At 40.2% G+C, this 18,040-nt stretch overlaps 1 protein-coding gene across 1 annotated transcript in view; it reads left to right on the forward strand.

The window, feature by feature from the left end:
• The window catches only part of LOC106011468 (rhodopsin, GQ-coupled), a 4,641-nt gene extending 3,676 nt beyond the window's left edge, over positions 1 to 965 (forward strand). Inside the window, exon 2 of the mRNA XM_013081280.1 lies at positions 15 to 965. Coding sequence (XP_012936734.1) covers positions 15 to 965 — 951 coding nt within the window. The remainder of the gene's footprint in view (positions 1 to 14) is intronic.
• Positions 966 to 18,040: the final 17,075 nt, after the last annotated feature.

Genomic DNA, 18,040 nt, shown 5'->3' on the forward strand with positions numbered 1-18,040 from the left:
CAACTGGCCTGTAGCCCAATCTGGCCGGCGAAAAGTTCAAGGACTACGTAGACGTTGTCTGCACAGCAGCGGTCAGCGGCTCCATCTTCACCACCGTGGCTCTCACAGCTGACCGCTGCCTGGCCGTGACACGCCCCTTTCAGTGGTCAACTCAACGCAGCAACGTCTGCTACTACGTTATCGTTGTCGTGGTCGTCTTCGCTGCCTTCCTCCTCAGTGTTCCCATGCTGGTGGACAGAGCCACCAACATTGGTGACGTCGACTTATCAAACTGCAGCAGACTCGTCGATAATAACGTGTCTGAACATCACAGCGGGACGAATACGACATTTCTGTCCGTCCCCGAATTCCCCACAAAAGACCCAGATGCGCCAGACTCAAAGAACGTGTGGGCCGACCAGAATAGTGATTTTCAAATGACATACTCGAGCAATTTTTTCCATAATGAAATCTACTTGAAAATCGTTATGCCGCTTTTTCAACTGCTTCTCCCTGCTGTAGCCATCGTTTGTCTCACAGTCTACACTCTACTCTCTCTACGTCACAATAAAGTAGGCGTGGACACAGGCACGACATCACGACAACCTTCGAAAGTCGCTAAAGCGTCCAACCGTATCACAGCGCAGGTTATCGCAATGGCAACCGTCACATTGGTAGCCAATGCAATGTTCGCTTTGTCTACTGTTGTCCTGGCTATGGAAGACACTATCTATATCAACCAATGTTCCGAGTTTTGCGTAATTATTTTTAGCCTTGCGCACGTTGCTCTTGCGTTGAATTCTAGCGTCAATCTGATCCTCTACTGCATTTTCAACAAGACTTTCAGGCATGAAGTTTTCCGAATAATTATGCCCTGGAAGAGATGCAAGAAAAAGTTTGACCTCCCCACAAGTGGTACAACAACCTCACAGCAGCAACGGAGTTCAAGAAAGAATGTTTCTACTTCTGCTTCGAGAAAATTCTAGCGGCTATTGAGATAAGTGACTGTATGGGACCAATGCCCTTTTGAACTCTGTTTGGTTCCTTGAAAGGCAGGACCTTCCAATGTAAAGCCTTCCCCAATGGAACTGAATTAAGTGAGAGGAAAGCCCTAGATAAAACTCCGCTAAACAAGCAAAGTTCAAGAACGCATCATTTGAGATTTGAACGTGGGATACTTGCATCATAGCCCAGCATGATAATTATATTCTCACTAAACGTACACCTGGTCTGACTGCTGTCCAAGGAACTCTTTCTTCTTGTGGCTTTTTAAAATGAGAACTTAGATTTCACTGTCTTATTTAGCGTTTCACGTCCCTTGCAACTCGATCAGGTAGGTCATACAAGTGCTGGAGATTAGAGGTGTTACAAGATAGTAACATGCACAAATAGATTAAGGACCCTAGATTTTGGATATAACAGATGGAACATACCACACCAGAGCACCCACCACCCATCCACCTTTAAATCTCAACTGGACTTAATTAAGCATGTTATTTTGAAGGCGAGCGCCTACATCGTAGGGTGTTTCCGGCACAGGAATCGGTCAGCAGAACAAAATGAAAGAGACCTCAATCAAATTAAACAGAAAACACGGTGAATGAGGAGAAATAATTCCCCCGCTGCAAGGCAAAGGAAGAGGTGTATACTTCGCCTTCCATGAGTTGGAAAGTAGAGAGTTTTCGACATAAAAGATCGGTACTCGTGAATATTCAAAGAGCCTGCCTCAGCATCGGACAACTGTCTTCTCTATACTCTGTACAGCCTTGTATCAGTGACTATCAGACAGAACTGTGCCTCGCTAAGTCGAAGTCAGGATGCAAGCTGCATGCCTGGGCCGCCTTCTCCATGATTCGGAAAGAGTCAACTTACTTAGTTTTCTTTATTATGTTTTGTTCTCTGTTTTCTAATTTATTTATTTTTTGTTGCTGCTATATTGCTGTTTCGTTGTTCTTGGACTATGTGTGTGCCGTGTTTTTTTTGTGTTGTTGTTGTTGTTGTTTTTTGTTTTTGTTTTGTTTTTTTCTTACAGGATTAGGTTAACCCTAATTGGACACAAGCTTGTTATTTCGATGGTTGTCCCCACACTGCCGATTTTATTATATTTACAAGTCTGTATATGTATGTGTACATTATTATCTGAAGGTTTGATTTTTGCACAATCAGATCCCTGTTTGGTATATTTAGCTCTAAAGAGTGTTAGACATAAGTTTAAATGCAATTCTACGTCAGAAGAAATGCAGTGGCGTTTCATTTGTGTGTTGGGGGAGGGGGCAGAGGTAAGATGATGAATCAGGAGAGGGGATAGAAGGAGAGGGAGTGTGTGAGAAATGTGATTATAGTTTGTGATGTAACAAGTTGGAAGGGGGGGGAGGTAAAAAATATGTAAAAACCAAGCCAAGAAGGTCAATGAGCCTTCACGACTACTTATGGAAAAAAAGTGTTTTACAATAAAAATCGAGATTCATACATAACCGAAGATTCTGTATAACATGATGATTCACTCCTCTCTTTGAACCAATTAAAAAAGTGTCCTTAAAATTGCGGCTGGCACCCTCTTCGAAAAAGTGCCCGCTCTGCAAACAGAGTTACCCTACTTGTGTGGAAAAAATGTTTAATGAAACTAACAAGTTTTTGTATAAATTATAATTAAAACTTTGGAATAACGCCTTTTAAAACGGTTACGCTAACAAAAATCCTCCTCATGTGGAAGGTGCGATTTTTTTCTTCGTTTAATTTAGCTTTAGAACGAGAGGCGAGAGGTCATTAAGACATGATGCGGGTGGAAATTTCGAAATTCGTTAGGAAGAAAAAACTAAGCTTACAAATGTGGTAGCATCAATATAAATAGAGTGGAGAATTAGGTCATGAAGTAAAATTTTGAAAATTATTATGTGTTGCTATGGTAACGGCTGCCATATTGGAATGCCATATATAGAAAATATACACATTTCTTTTTAAAAATCTATCATATGGTTATAAATGATTTCAAAACAATTTATAAATGGTTTTACAACCTTCTGTGGCTGCTTTAGTGGATGGACTTGGCATTTTTTTTATGTAGGAGGACAAACTTTTTCAGAAGCGAGGTCCAAACTAGGGGAATATTTTGATGACAAAAATCTTAGATCATAACAACGGATTAGATTTATTATAAAATCATTTATTCAATATTTTTTGGGATGTCACTCCTTATTACATTAGAATAATGTTTCATCTAGCAGTATACCAAAAATTATGAAGATATCTTAACAACTTTTCGAATGATAGATTTTTGGCGTTCCACCCCCCTTGAAAGAGCCCATTTTGAGAAGAAAAAAAAGCCCTTAAATTTTGAAGCACAAAACTTGCTGTAAACGTAGTTATACAGTAGCGTCCAAAAGAAACTTGAAAACGTAATCACCAAGTCATCGTGTTAAAGCGTTACCCACTCATGCAGCATACCAATTTAAAGCTAAATAAATTCTTCACCTTCTGACACATTAATATTTAATCTATTTTAAGAGACACCCGAGATATGGTCCCTCAAAATTGACCTTTAAAAAATCAGGTTTGGCAAAATTGCGTGAAATCAAAGAAACGTAAAATTGCCTTTGCTCATTTATTGAAGAGTATCAATATTGATTGAATTGCGATATATTGCATGCCCAATGAATGGAGGATTGTATCTTTGCAGTAAACAATATTTTATTACAATATTTTGTCACGATAGTTTCAAACATAACGGAAAACAGAGCAATCACAAATACGACACAAAACTTAGACTCAACACTAATTGTGTTCATTGTTACTTTGGGAAACCTTTGGGCATCGATTCTATTGCATTTTGGACATATTTATCTGTCATTTTATCTAAAATTTCACAGAGAGTTGCAAACAAAGAGTCTGAATTGGGGGCAAAGTCGTTTTTCTTCCTCCGTTGTTTCATGGCACTTCCCATACCTGCAGGATTAATATCGGGGTTGTTTACTGGTAACCACCCGAACGTTGACTTGAATTGTTTTTTTAAGAATTCTCTAATGGCATTGGCCCCATGAGAAAATGCCTTGTTTAGCATGGGATGACTACTTGAATGACACCATGACGGAAATAAGGGTAAGACATGACGTTCCAGCACTTGCGCGATATAGTCCACTAAACCAAGGCATCAGGTGATTCTCACGAGGGCGGTTTTGTTCATTTCACCCCAGGCCACCCAAAACCATGGCAGTTTCGTGGCTTCTGTTCCTCACTGACAGATGATTGTGTTCAAAATCTTACGCGGTCCATGAGCAAAAGAGGTTTCGTGCTCGATAAGAAACCAACAGCTCCTGAACAAAAGCAAAATGAAAACTAAGTAGCTGGGCCCCCTTTCGATGAAAGGGATGATCGGCACATTAACATTAAATGAAAGCCATTGGCCTACTACCTCGACCTTTGCGAGCGCGAGGAGTTCCAACTGCAGAACGTCGTTTTATTTTCGGCACTTTCAGGCGCTATCTAATCTAGATTCTAATCAAAAATCTGTTGACGTTGTTCCCAGGAGCAAGAAAAGGAATTTGACAAAGGAGTCCAGAAAAAGGGATGATGGGCATCAGACGAAAGGATCTCAGTCGAATTTAGCACCAAGTAGAAAAGGAAAACATGAGGCTAGATCTATACGGGTCGCACACTTAAAATAGTGCTCAGTATTGCGCGAAAATGCGCGATAGAAGTATCGAATGGAAGTACGACTTGAAATAAACAAACCTGGCGGATTTTCTAAAATTACAGAGACAGTCTGAAGCGTCGGCCTACAAAAGCGATCGGCGAAATAAAGAAATCTTGCTTTTCGCAGCAAAACTGTCTCAAAACTGAAAAAACGAAGGGCGTCATGATCTGGAGAATATTTTAAAGAATCTTTTGGCGAAAACCACATATCGATCAATGCAACCACTAAAAATCCTTTTTGAATAGCAAAATTCAGCCACCACAAATAGATAATAGAAGATGAATACAAGTAACTGATACGTCCAGGTTTTGTGAGGTATTTGTTACTGCTCTGTTTTTCAATCTTCATGAGTTTTCTGTTCAGGTCTTCGTTGTTGGTGTTTTGAAAGCTCTGAAGGGCGTTGAACCTACTTTTGCTATAGATCTATATATTTTAGTCATCTTTTACCATTTCAAAATCTTAAATGCCATAAAAATTGAAATCTGATGAGATTTGGCATCTCCGTCACACAGCATCCTGCTGTATATTAAACCTCAGCGTTGCGCTGATTTTGTGAATTTTGTTTCAGCCTCCATAGCTTTTGTACTTCCTTGTAAATTTTGCTATCACTTTATTTGATGGTGGGTTCTCAAAGGCTAAATAAAAAAGCGCATATCCGTCAATGTCACCTACTTCTGTATTTTTCTTCATTGGTGAAATCTAATTGTTCACATTGGGGTGAGGAGCAAGTTCATCCTCATCTACAGTTTCCTCTTAGCTACTATCACTCTCACGACATGCTCCTCACTATACCTACACCACTAGTGCATATCAATGTTCGAACTGTCGTGTGATGTGCTCAAGAATGTCGATGCCATTGCAGTAGGCTGTGGTAATCTTGAGAAATTGAGGCTAGGGCATCAAAGTATTTTGGAAAGGTGTTCAAAAAGCATTTTCTGAACTCGGTAACTGTTGAAACTGGGGTAGTGCCGAAACAGCACTCTCATCTCGTTGATTAGACGCTAGCATCAGCATCAGCAAATGTCATTGAAGGAGGCGGTTATGAGGCTGAAACAACAGAATGAATTGACAGTAGGGATTGATCTAAAATCTCTGTCTGTCTGTCTAAAAATATATAAACACAAGCACAGTTTTGGTGTAAAACAAATAAGACAGTAAGGGGAACATTGACCAATAATGAGTTTCTCAAATATCAAGACCTGGCGATAATATTGAGAGCTTTCGTTCTCAGTTCTCGTCTCGTAGTAGCAAGAAATAAAAATTTAAAAACCGTGCTATCAACTTTCCTTTTCTCTTTTTCTATATAAAAATGCATACATGATATATAATACGCTGAAAAATAGCTTGAATGAAAGAATGAATATCTAGTTCTGGGGAAAAAGACATAACAAGGACACACGCATGCGTGCACGAGCGCGCGCGCGCACACACACACACACACACACACACACACACACACACACACACACACACACAAAGAGAGAGAGAGAGAGAGAGACGGACAGACAGACAGACAGACAGACAGACAGACAGACAGACAGACAGACAGACAGACAGACAGACAGACAGACAGACAGACAGACTAACAGAGAGTAAGAAAGAGAAAGAGAGAGAGAAAGAGAGATAGGAGAGAGAGTGTTTGTGTGTGTGTGTGTGTGTGTGTGTGTGTGTGTGTGTGTGTGTGTGTGTGTGTGTGACTGTGAGAGTGAGAGAGAGAGAGAGAGAGAGAGAGAGACCGAGAGAGAGAGAAAGAGAGAGAGAGAGAGACCGAGAGAGAGAGAGAGAGAGAGAGAGAGAAAGACCGAGAGAGAGAGAGAGAGTAAGAGATTGAGAAAGAGAGAGAGAGGGAGAGGAGGAGGAGGAGAGAGAGAGAGAGAGGGGGGGGGGGATTCGATGTCATATTATCCTTCCACTTTCGTTCCATCCACGCTGGTGTCTCACTCTCAGCATTCGGTTGTTCATCAATGTACATCCTGTTGTCTCTCAGGCTCAGGGAAGGTTGATCTGAGTTCTCAGCGTGTTGTTGTTGTTTGGTTTTTTTCTAGTCTTTTTCTTCCACCATTGATCCCTCTAAGTTTACAACTACGATACAGAAACTTGTTTTGTCGTTTTCGTACTGTGTTTATCTCAACACAGGTCAGGATTTTTCGTGCATGATATTCAAGAACTCTGTTCAAACCGCTGTTATGCTTTTGTATTCAAAACCGAATACTAAAATGCGTACTTAGAAATACTTAGAATAAGTTAGAACGGAAGTTTTCCGTAAATTTTCTGCATTCACGGTACAACCCTAGTATAGTCAGATACGTGTTGGAGATTTCAGCTCGCTCAAACTAGGGCGTGTCGTGTGGGGGGGGGGGGGGGTTGGCTGGTCAGTGAGTGGTGACAATGGCTTATGGGGATGGGTTTACTGTTGGGTTACGATCGCTGGGTCAGACTTTCGTATACTGCTAATATTGAAAAAACCTTCCTTCGGCGATGGATATTCTTTCGAAAAACCACTTGGTTTCTTCATCTGTACGCAGCACTGCCGAGGGCGGAAGCTGAGGAGTTGGCTGGCGGCGGCGAGAATGAATCCGAATACATGGCGTCTCTCACTAGATCTAGACGTTTGACACAGTAAAACGAAAAGATGGTGTCTTCTGTCTGTTTTTTAAATAATTTGTTTGCCCCGTCGCCCAGGTCAAGGCCAGAGTATAACGCAGATCGTCTGTATCGAGCAGTTGTGCTGACTGGCTTCATCCCAAAAAAATCCGGAACTTTTCCGACTCCGTGAAAACAAGTGCGTGAGGGCTTCAAATTTACGAAACAGTTTTGTCATATATATCTCTTGTCAAGACTGATTTTTTTAAAATGTGCCACAGCTTCTCAACGATCGGCCAGTCGTGCAAAATTTTGACTTTTTCAGGAATTGGATTTCAAGTTTTATTCGGAAATTCGGCAGCTTTTACCGAGCTCTCGTTGACACGGGGGGACGATCCCCATGTCGACCCCATGAGAGTGGGCTTTGGTCGAAATCTTCGGTATTTGACCAGTTCTGGCATGTTCAAGTGCTCATGCACTGTCAGGGGAGTTCATTCACAAAATGCTGATTAACTTGAATTTGAACTTAGTTAAACATGTTTTAAACTGTACATGCACGTGCCCAATATTCTAGTTGAATACATCATGACGACCCATCATTCTCAGCTAAATAATAATGGAAACAGCCATTACTTGTAACTTATTTACATCAATGATCAAGTCCGAACTGCTTTTTAATCGCCATTTTGCGAAATTAGAGATCACAATCTTCAAAATGATGTATAATATGATTGATTTCTGGGCGTATGGAGAGCTTTATGCCTATTACAAAAAGAGGGACATTTTAGGGCAAAAAAATTGCGTTTTTTTCACTTAGAGGAAGGGGGGTGTCATCTTTGTGAGTGTTTTTGAACATGTTCTGCTATTGACATGGACATAAGACCTTCATTTTGGGAAAGTAGACATTTCAAAGTACTCGAATCCGTTAACAGCCCAATTTCGATCTCGGACTAAAAAATGACGTCATTTGACCTTGGCGTTCCCCAGTAAACCCAAAAACTCCGCACTGAGCGAACCGGAATAGCTGACGCGCAAAGGGGTGTTATTCCTATTCTTCTTCTGGAGAAACGACAGAAAGCTTCAAAACAAAGACTGCAGCGACATCTAAACCAATGCGCGGACTTCCGCGGACACTTTTTTGGCCCTGTGAACTATCTTGTTAGATACAATCTTTGTCATAACGTAGGAATTCGATACCTCACACTGTTCAACTAGAGAGCCCGAAACGGCCTAGGTCTGGCAAAGAATGGGTTAGACTATTGATATAATATATACCATTGCACTGGGAATGGAGGGATGCATGCAAAACTTATTCTGATTAAAAAAGCTGTCATCTTTCGTGATTGTTTTATTAAAACCCATCTCTGTCGGTTTGCCTACTGAGTACTATCGATTTCCGGGACGCGTTGCTCTAGTTTGCCATAATGAAATCTCTCACTCTTTCATTTATAAATGTGAGAATTTACTTCCACGAAAAGAACAATACAACAATTAAAATTGTTCAATTGAAAATTGAGATGTTTTAGGATAAAGATTTCGTTTGGCGTTTACGAATGGCATGCTTTTTATCGGCGAGCAGGAAAACGTGTTCACTAATTTAATAAGTATAGAATCCTGGCCTTCGAAGTAAAATTCAGTCTGTTGATGAAAACTTTCGTCCAATTTCAGAGGACTTTAATTATCATTATTGTTTTATCGTGGTAGAAAAACAGTACGCCATTTCAGAAATTGAATTTACCCATGAATGCCGATGCAATCTTATAAATACAAATTAATTACGTTTTCTGTTCCGTCTATTGCTTTGTATTATGAAGATTGTTGTTTTCTCAAAACAAAAGAGTATATCTTTGCTTACCTGATGCCTAAGGGCAATCTAGTTTATTTGTTAATCAGTTTTTACCAAATTTCACACATTATAACAAGCATAGTGAAGAGTCTTCAAAACTGCGATCAAATTTGATACCAAAAAAAGTGTTGTCACCATGGAGACGGCGGCCATATTGGATTTTGTTGACACGTCCTATACAGTTAATGCCTTAATTATTTTCAATGGAAAAAGGTTGTTGTTTTCCATGCGTGTTAGAAAACAATAATTCTACTAAAATAGTTTTTGAGGTTTTTTCTAAACGAAAAAGAAAATGTTTTAATGAATTTTTTCTTTAGTTAGCATTCAAAGTAGAAACAATATTTCTGTCCACGTTTCCCCCAAGCGTTAGTTGGAGTGTTTCGCTTTGAGTTGCTAAGAAGTTTCTATGTACAACGCATAAAAGGCTTTCGACCAAACGTTAATCCCTGACTTTGAGAACTCTAAGTGCCACTAGCTATAGTGTCTTTAGGCCATTCCCAAAGGGGGGACATTTCTCGTTCATGCACAGTAGAATTTTTAATGGGCTGATTCATCATGCCACGCTCATAACTGTGCCTGATCTACAACAGGGAACTGCTTTTTCTTTCCTAATCCTTACTATTGTCATGTTCCTCTACTTCTTTTGCATGTTTGTCACACTCTTGTGACCTGCTCTCCTCTATGCTCTCTGCTTTCCCCAGCGTGTCCTGCAGCTCCATGGCTGTCCATTCTCGGATGTTATTCGCACATTTCTTCTTCTGTCTGCCTCTTCTTCGTGCTCCCTGCACAATGCTAAACATTTTTCCGGGGTAGAATGGAGTGGTGAGGTATAATTTTTTTCCCTTGCTTTTATGTGTATTTGACATTAAATTCGTTATCAACGTCAAGTTTGCCATGAGTTCGATATTAAACACCATGACTGTTCCACGACATCTTAGGCCAACTGTGTGAACTAACCGGACATTGCTAAAACTTTAGACGTGTCTGCCGTATGTGTGTGTGTGTGTGTGTGTGTGTGTGTGTGTGTGTGTGTGTGTGTGTGTGTGTGTGTGTGTGTGTGTGTGAGTGTGAGTGTTAAAAAAATAACCCTGGGCCGAGCCTCAAGACATTGAGTGTTGCTTACCTGCGTCCATTGGCTTGTGACTGTTTGTTCTAGGTGTTTTTTAAAGATTTATTTATTTCATTGTTTAACTTTAATTTTTTAATTTTAAAAAAATCTTTTTTCGGGGTGGGGTTTATAATTGTCTTATGGCGCTCGCAACTGCATAAGTTCATATGAGCGCGCGGAAAACATTAAACATTTTCAGTCTGGTAGGAATTGTGAATTTTGCCCGGGTGGCGGCGATTTTAGAACCACCAAGGGATCTTAACTTAAATATGCGCAACTTGCACAGGGGGCCTCCGAGACTTTTCGCTGTTATCCGATAAGGCTATGCATTAGACCTTACCCCCTACCCTAAGATCAAGGGTACCGCTGAAAGACAACAGTAAGAAGGAACCAAGGAGTAGCAGTAGAAAGGCAGCAGAAATAACCAGGGGCCCAGAGGAGGAGGTGAGGGGGTGGGGGAGGGGCAGAAAGTGGAGACGAAAGCAGACGACAGAACATAGTTAAAGAGCAAGAAAGGAGGTGAAAAGAGAAAATTTCAAAGAAGAAAATTTTCCGTCGCTGTCAGGATTAGAACTCGGGACCCACTGAATGAGAGGCGAACACCAGAACCTCTAGACCACGAGAGTTCCCCTTGCGAGTTTGCTTTGTTTGAGAAAGAGATGCACATCGACACGATAATGGTCATTTAGTGAAACAACAGAGGGAAAGTACAGAAGTGGGAACTTCCAGCGACACCCTCCAAGTGGTGTAGCGGTAAGGTGCTTCGCCGTCGCACGTAGTAGACGAGAGCGCGTCGGGGGGTGGGAGTGGGGGGGGGGATTTCGAAAATTGAATATCTCTTTTTCCGCAGGGACATAGTCTTTCAGCCCTTGCTGGCAGGGTCAATCAAAGCAGCCCGCGCCCTGAATGACCTAAAGCGTATCGAGGATGGCGTGAAACATCTACAATTACAGTATTATCATTTATCACACAGAATGCTTTACGCTAGAAAAACTTTGCGCCAGCAATTAAACGTTAGTTTATGTTATTACTTTGTCCTCAGAGTGTCTTCACTGCCTGCTCGCTTGCTCCGCTTCAAACTTCAAGAGCACAACGGAAAACCTCAGATTGACTCTAATGTTGGTTGTTGTATTTTTGTATGTGTTAGTAAGCGTTTTAAAGCACTTGCAATACAGTTAGGTCATACAAGTAAGTGCCGAAGATTAGACGTGTCAATAAAGAGCAGCAAACACAAAAAGAAAGAAATTATTATTAAGGAGTCAAAGCACTCATTTTAAGAGATCCATTCTAAACGCTAGCCGTGAAGGCCAACCCTAGTCACCCTGAAACGGAGCTCTGGTGAAGTTGGGACGGGCCAAGCAAGCCGGTAATGGATTTGTTTTTTAAACCCGCTAAAAACAAAGAAAGGAGGAAAAGAAAGGTTCTGGAACAACATAACATACCTATCACAGACGCTACACACTTAGCACAGGACTGAAACCAGCACCTCCCCTCGATATCATAAGGATACCAGGGAAAGGAAAAAGAAAAAGTAAAAAGTAAGTGGTCTTTTCTAAACAACGAAGGCCTCATTTTGATAAATCGTGAAACAACACCATAATTAAAACACAAGTCTAGTAGTAGTGTCGTAGGACAAATATTTTATTGTTGTTCCAATTATCCTCTCCTCACCAGACATCAGGCAACTGACTCTCGCATGCAGAGCAATACAATCTCGTTAAATACTTTTGTGCAGAATAAGAGGAGACATACAATAACAAAGACATGCTTACAAAAAAAAAACATAAAATAATTAATAACGTATATATACGTAGAAGATGCAAAAGTTATGTTGTTTATACGTGGCATTGCAGTATGGTGAGCAGATATGCGGTAGGCGAAGGCAAGGAAGCCACTGGTAGGCCAGACTTCTTTTTCTTTTCCTGTCGTTTTCTATTCATTTCTCACGCTTTTCTCTGTATTAAATGACAATCATCGGGCTGTAAGGTGTGAATTTCTTCACACAACATCTATTTAAAATAATATTGATGATGATGATGATGATGATGATGATGATGATGATGATGATGATGATGATGAGGATGAGGATGATGATGATAACGATAATAAAAATAATAAGCAGAATGTTGACCCAGAGAGTGGTGAGATACGGTACATGTAGAGTAGGCGTTGAAGACATGAACTGCTTTCATCAACGCAAAAATATTACTAGTGGGGCAGGATTACCACTTTTAACATCCACGGTTGTTGTTTTGTTTTTTGTTTGTTTTTTGGGAGGGGGCGGGGGTTGGGGGGGGGAAAGGGGGGGGGGACAAAACTAATAAATAAGTCACATCCAAAATTTTTAACAACAGCCAAATGTACTTACTTATTTGCTTACTTGGTTTGAGAACAAGCGTCAATGCACTATGATTGCAGGCGGCAAAATGCCATAGCTGCTCCTCCCTCCTCTCCAGGACCCATGAATGGGTCTGCCTGCTTATCGTGCCAGTTAACAGCTGGTTGGATATTCTTCTGGCTTTTCCACCCAGGTTGCTGTCTCTCCTCGACCTTCTGGAGACACCAGCTATCCATTGTGTGTGAAGTGGTGCTTTCATCCTTTCTGTGGTCGTTGAACCAGGCTATCTATGCTGCCATTACTGTAGGTGGACCCATAAAATCCTTGTGAGTCTGCTGCTTTGTATTGCCTCTCGCCAGTCTGCATACATCATGACGTGTTTCTTCACTTTTTCGAGGGTACTCATCGAGTCGGTGACGAAGATGGCCGACTGATAGTCCGTCGTCTTAATCCAGGTAAGGGCTTCTGTGACGGCTTTCATCTCCATGCACATGCTGGACGTGGTTATACTAGTGGCGCCAGACAGCTCTCTCTGTATGACCCCGTTTACACGGGCGATGACAGCCCATCCAGATTTGACACCACGCTGTAGTGACCCATCTGACAAGATTACTACGTCGACCTGTTCATTATTCTCCTCTACCGGCGTCTCTACCTCGGCATTGGCTGCTCCCTCTGGCCACTCACGACATTCTCTGCTTAAGGTTGCTACCACTCGAGTATACTATCCAAGTGTGTCAGTGGCGCTGACCCATGCGCTGCCCTTTCGGATGTCTTGCACTTCACAGCATTAATCCAAAGTCATCGCTGCCTCATTCATCCAGTCCCTCTAAGCAGACGTAAGCGTACAGTTCTTCCCATTTTGTCATGCAGTGGGTCCTGATCATCGGCGCTGACTCTCAAATACGCTTTCACCTGTGCAATCATGTGACGTTCTACCATGGCTGGGAGGTCCAGGATGTGTCTCGTGTGCACCCGAGAACAATCCGTATACCTTCGTTCTGAATTCTTTCAAGGCTATTCAGCGGTGACGTTGACAAGGTGAGGAGACCGAGGCCATAGTCTATCACAGACAGCACAAGAGTCTGGTATAGTATGGCTAAAATTCTCTGTGGCATTCTGCTATATTGTACACGCCATGGTTTTCAGTGCAGTCAGACCTTTTCTGGCTCTTGTGATTATCCTGGTTATGTGATCTTTACCTGAGAGCGATCTGTCAAAGGTGATACCTAGATACCTCAGTGAGAGCTCAGGCTTCAGGATCCTGTCATTGATGGTGACTGTGGGCATCTCTGTTTTCACCGCGTGATTGTTCAGCGAGCACATACATGTTTTATGTGGTAAGAGTTTTACGGCACTTGCAACAAAATAAAGTCATACAAATGCCGAAGATTAGAGGTGTTACAAGAGAGTAACAAACACAGAAAAGGAGACGAAACAAGAAGAATAGATGTGTGATAGGAAAGAAGGAGTAAACCACAGCAGAGCACCCGCCAACAACTCACAGCCAAATGTCTGTTAATGTTCTACACTCTTACACAAATATTATGGCTATTTTGAGGGCGGCGTCGGCAGCCCACACGCAACCCACCACACTGCAATGCCACACACAGACAAGCACGTAGAGGCCGGTTTTGATCTACACAGGCACTGGTTCAGGACATGAACAGAACTGTAACATTGCAAGGACGAGAGAAAAAAAAATGTATAGCTGCAATTGGCATGAAGAAACAAATGAGACAAATATCACATTCTATACAAGCACGAGTACAGCGAAGCATGGCTTAACATTGAAAAGGTTTTAATACATTGCAGATGAGCTGAGGCTAGCAAGAAAACCAAAGTTACACCCTTGGAGAGAAAGGGTTCGTTAATCATTTAATAAACCCACTGTTTCATGAGTATCAAATGCAGTCCGTGTAACCATCGATAAAATTCATATTTTAGAAAAAGAAAATAGCATAAAGAATATGGTAGTTCATGTACAAATATGTTAGTGAATTATCTTGTGGTGACAGCCATTTGATGAAAATGCAACGAAAAGTTGTTGTTTTTTGTTTTGTTTTTTTAATTTAAATATTTCCCCAATAGAAATTCAAATTCTGTAAAACGTCCCTTACCATCAGACACAACAGTGTCAGTATTAGTTTGACCATGACTGTCCACATTTCATTAAAGACCCTCCTCCCACCCCAAAAGAAAAAAAAAGTGTTTCACCTTTTTCAAAAGTAACAGCAGCTGTATACCACACCAGAGTTATCCACATTCATAGCTTCTCTAAGCAATACAACTTCACACTGCATTACAAAGCAGTATTCCCTTCCTACCATACAAGATAAAGCAGAAAGTATGTACATATTTGGCAGAAATTGTAAAGCAATTAGGCTTCATTTCCAAAACTGATTTTAAAAAAGAACAATATTTTTAGTAAGTAGTGGCAGCACCCCGGCAAGTCTAGCACAAAATACAGAAACACACACAATCATTGACAGTGAACAGCTTCTATCGCAGCAGCAGCAGTTGAGAAAGGAAAGTACATGTATGTGACGACGGGAAAGTCTCACTCACAACATACAGCTCCATTTGGCAAGAGGAATCTAGACCTGTAACGTCACATTTGTTAAATTGTAATAGTAGATGCTTTAACGCCCCAAAGGACATAATCTAGTTCCTATTTAAGGAAGCCAGCTGCTTCGACATCCCAACAGAATAGTCAGAAAAAGTCGCGAAAAAAGAAACAAACTCGCGTCTTTTGTGTGTCATGGCGAAGCACCTAACAGCTGCACCCAAGACGCCAGTGCATCACATTTGAATTGAACTAAAACAACTTTCATGTATTGTAATCATTATCAGTATTATTCACCTGTTTTGGCATTTGCGTTGTTCTATTACTTTCTACAGCAATAACATCTCTCTATGATAAAGACAAAGAACTGCTTTTATTGTAATAAAAGTCTTCATAGTAGTAGAAAATCTCAATTCATGCTGTTTAATACTGAGTTGTTATGACGACTTGCCCTTCAAGCAAGCCTCCTGTTATAATAAGTGACGTCAAACAATACTAGTAAATATAAGACAAAAACACAAAGACGTTTAGTTGCAACAAGGGAACACTGGTGTTTTGCTACCACAGAGTGCCCAAGACGTTGGCCATTGATTGTATTTGTATATGTTTTAGGCCCCCACCAACACTTTTTGGATTATTATCATTATTTATGGGGTAGGCTGTATGAAAACACAAATTACACAAAGACCTAAGTACTTTTTCATTGGCATATTTACTTTCCCATTTATTTACATGCACATAATATAAATACTGTCCTCAACATGAACATTCAAGGAAACAAAAACCGAGACAAACAGTTCAATGCTATCAATTTTGTTATTACATTTTTTTTTTACCGACTGCAAGTGTTTCACACTCCACCCAACACAATTAGATCATTTAGCCCATCATTTAATTAGATACAGCATCTTAGCAGACAAAATGACATACTCGACACAGTAACTTCTCAATTTCAAGGAATAATTCAAATCATTGTAGACAGTTTATGCCATCACCTACACAATTCACATTATTTAGGAGGCAGGCTACGACCCTACCTGTCAGGGCCAACCCGGGCTGAGAGGGATACAACATTCCAGCAGCCAGATCGCTACATTAGATTACAAAGTTCTTTCTGACATTTTTAGCTGTTCCGTGGTCAGAAACCAAAAATGTTCCATCTGCTCTATCAAAATAGTTCGATTTTTTGGAGTGGTCATGAAGATATTCAAAGAATTGCATTCACAAAAACTTCACTTGTAGAGAAACTCGAATCTTTTTACATCAAATTTCTCAAAACTAGGTTCTAAGCAGAAAGAACTTCGTTATTTTACTGTAGCGAGATGGAGATACTCAATTTTTAAAAATCCCTCTCTACAAAGGAATCAAACACATGTGATGACCAAGAGCCTTACCACCACAGACATCAGTCTTCCCAGCTTCACCAGACTAACATCCAGTGTGTGAAACAGCAAAAAGCCAAATCATTACACCAAGATACCAATGCATCAAGAGTCAATCTAGAAGTAGAAGGCACCAAAAAATGAGACAAAAAAACATAATCTATTGAACCGTGTGAGAAGGAAACTGCCAAAAGCATTTGTAAAGTGAGATGAAAGAATCTGTACAAAACAGTGCTGTCATTCAGCTTAGTAAGTTTTCAAATGACGTGTAGATTACAGAGAGTGAGCTTTTGCAAGAGCACTGACATTAACAATACCAGCTCTCAAATTATGCAAGCACATGAGATACATATCAAACATATTACATACATTGTCAACAATAAGTATTATTGCCCATGAAAGGACCTAGCATTTGATTGTTCTCTTAGTATTCAACTCCACAAACTTCTTATTTAAATTAATCATAATATAACAAATCTTTTTATCAAACAAAACACTTCAAATTGTTTGACCGTAGTCTGTTCTAAATTGTATATTTAGTTATACAATTTATACAACAAAATATATAATTAGAAAGAGAAGAATATTAAGCCCTACTGAACTAATTTAAATTTCACTTCAAATTTCAGCTTTTTGCATAAAAGCAAAATTTGAAAAACAAGAGAAGTTTACAGAAATCAGTATCCTTAATCTCTTTCAAATATTCACCCTGGTAAGTACACATTGAGATATAAATAATTCTCAACATAATAGTAAAAAAACAGCAGTAAAGTCTCTTCATATTTTTTTTAATTCAAAATCTGTAACACATTCGCATTGTATTGATGAATGCAGCACAAGAAATGGTCTGTCCTGTGCTCATTGATGTCAGTAGACTGTAGGCTAGTTCTATCTGTTGTTTCTCTTACTTTTACAGAGTTGTTACTCCATTCCGAACAGATCATTCCTCAAACTGCAGATACTCAGAATCCATTTAGCCTTTAGCCCATTTAATTGAAGGGGATGGGTAACGGATCTTTAAAAGAAACTGCAACTACGACTAGCCTATGGTCTAGAGACATCAATAAGCACATCTTCATTTCCTTAAACACTACTACAAGCCCCAAGCCTCAGATTATCCAACTGGGAACTAAATTCTACAGCAAGCCGTCACCTCAGAACTATTCTGTCCAAAGTGCACTCTTTAGTTAAGAACAGTTCAGACAAAATAGTAAATAGTTCTGAGGAGACAAAGTCCAGAGACCCACGTCTAACAATAAACTACTCAAATACAACAGCAAAGTCATGCAAACATCTTGGAAATAACTCACTCAGGTAACATGAAGGACTGTGTGACAAAATAGGTCATCTCTGATATTGGAATGTAAGCTCTTCCCCTTTATATTGCTAGCATAATGTTTCTGTCAGTGCCAATCAAACTCAGACATTTCAGTGTGAAATTTCACAAATTGATTAATTTAATACCATTGTCAAAAACTATCATCTTTTCCCTACAATATATTTTTTAAACATTGAATTCAGTCTCACAACATTTGATGAAATAATTGA

This window comes from Aplysia californica, unplaced genomic scaffold (assembly GCF_000002075.1).
Source record: "Aplysia californica isolate F4 #8 unplaced genomic scaffold, AplCal3.0 scaffold00124, whole genome shotgun sequence".
In the NCBI taxonomy this organism is placed as follows: Eukaryota; Metazoa; Mollusca; class Gastropoda; order Aplysiida; family Aplysiidae; genus Aplysia; species Aplysia californica.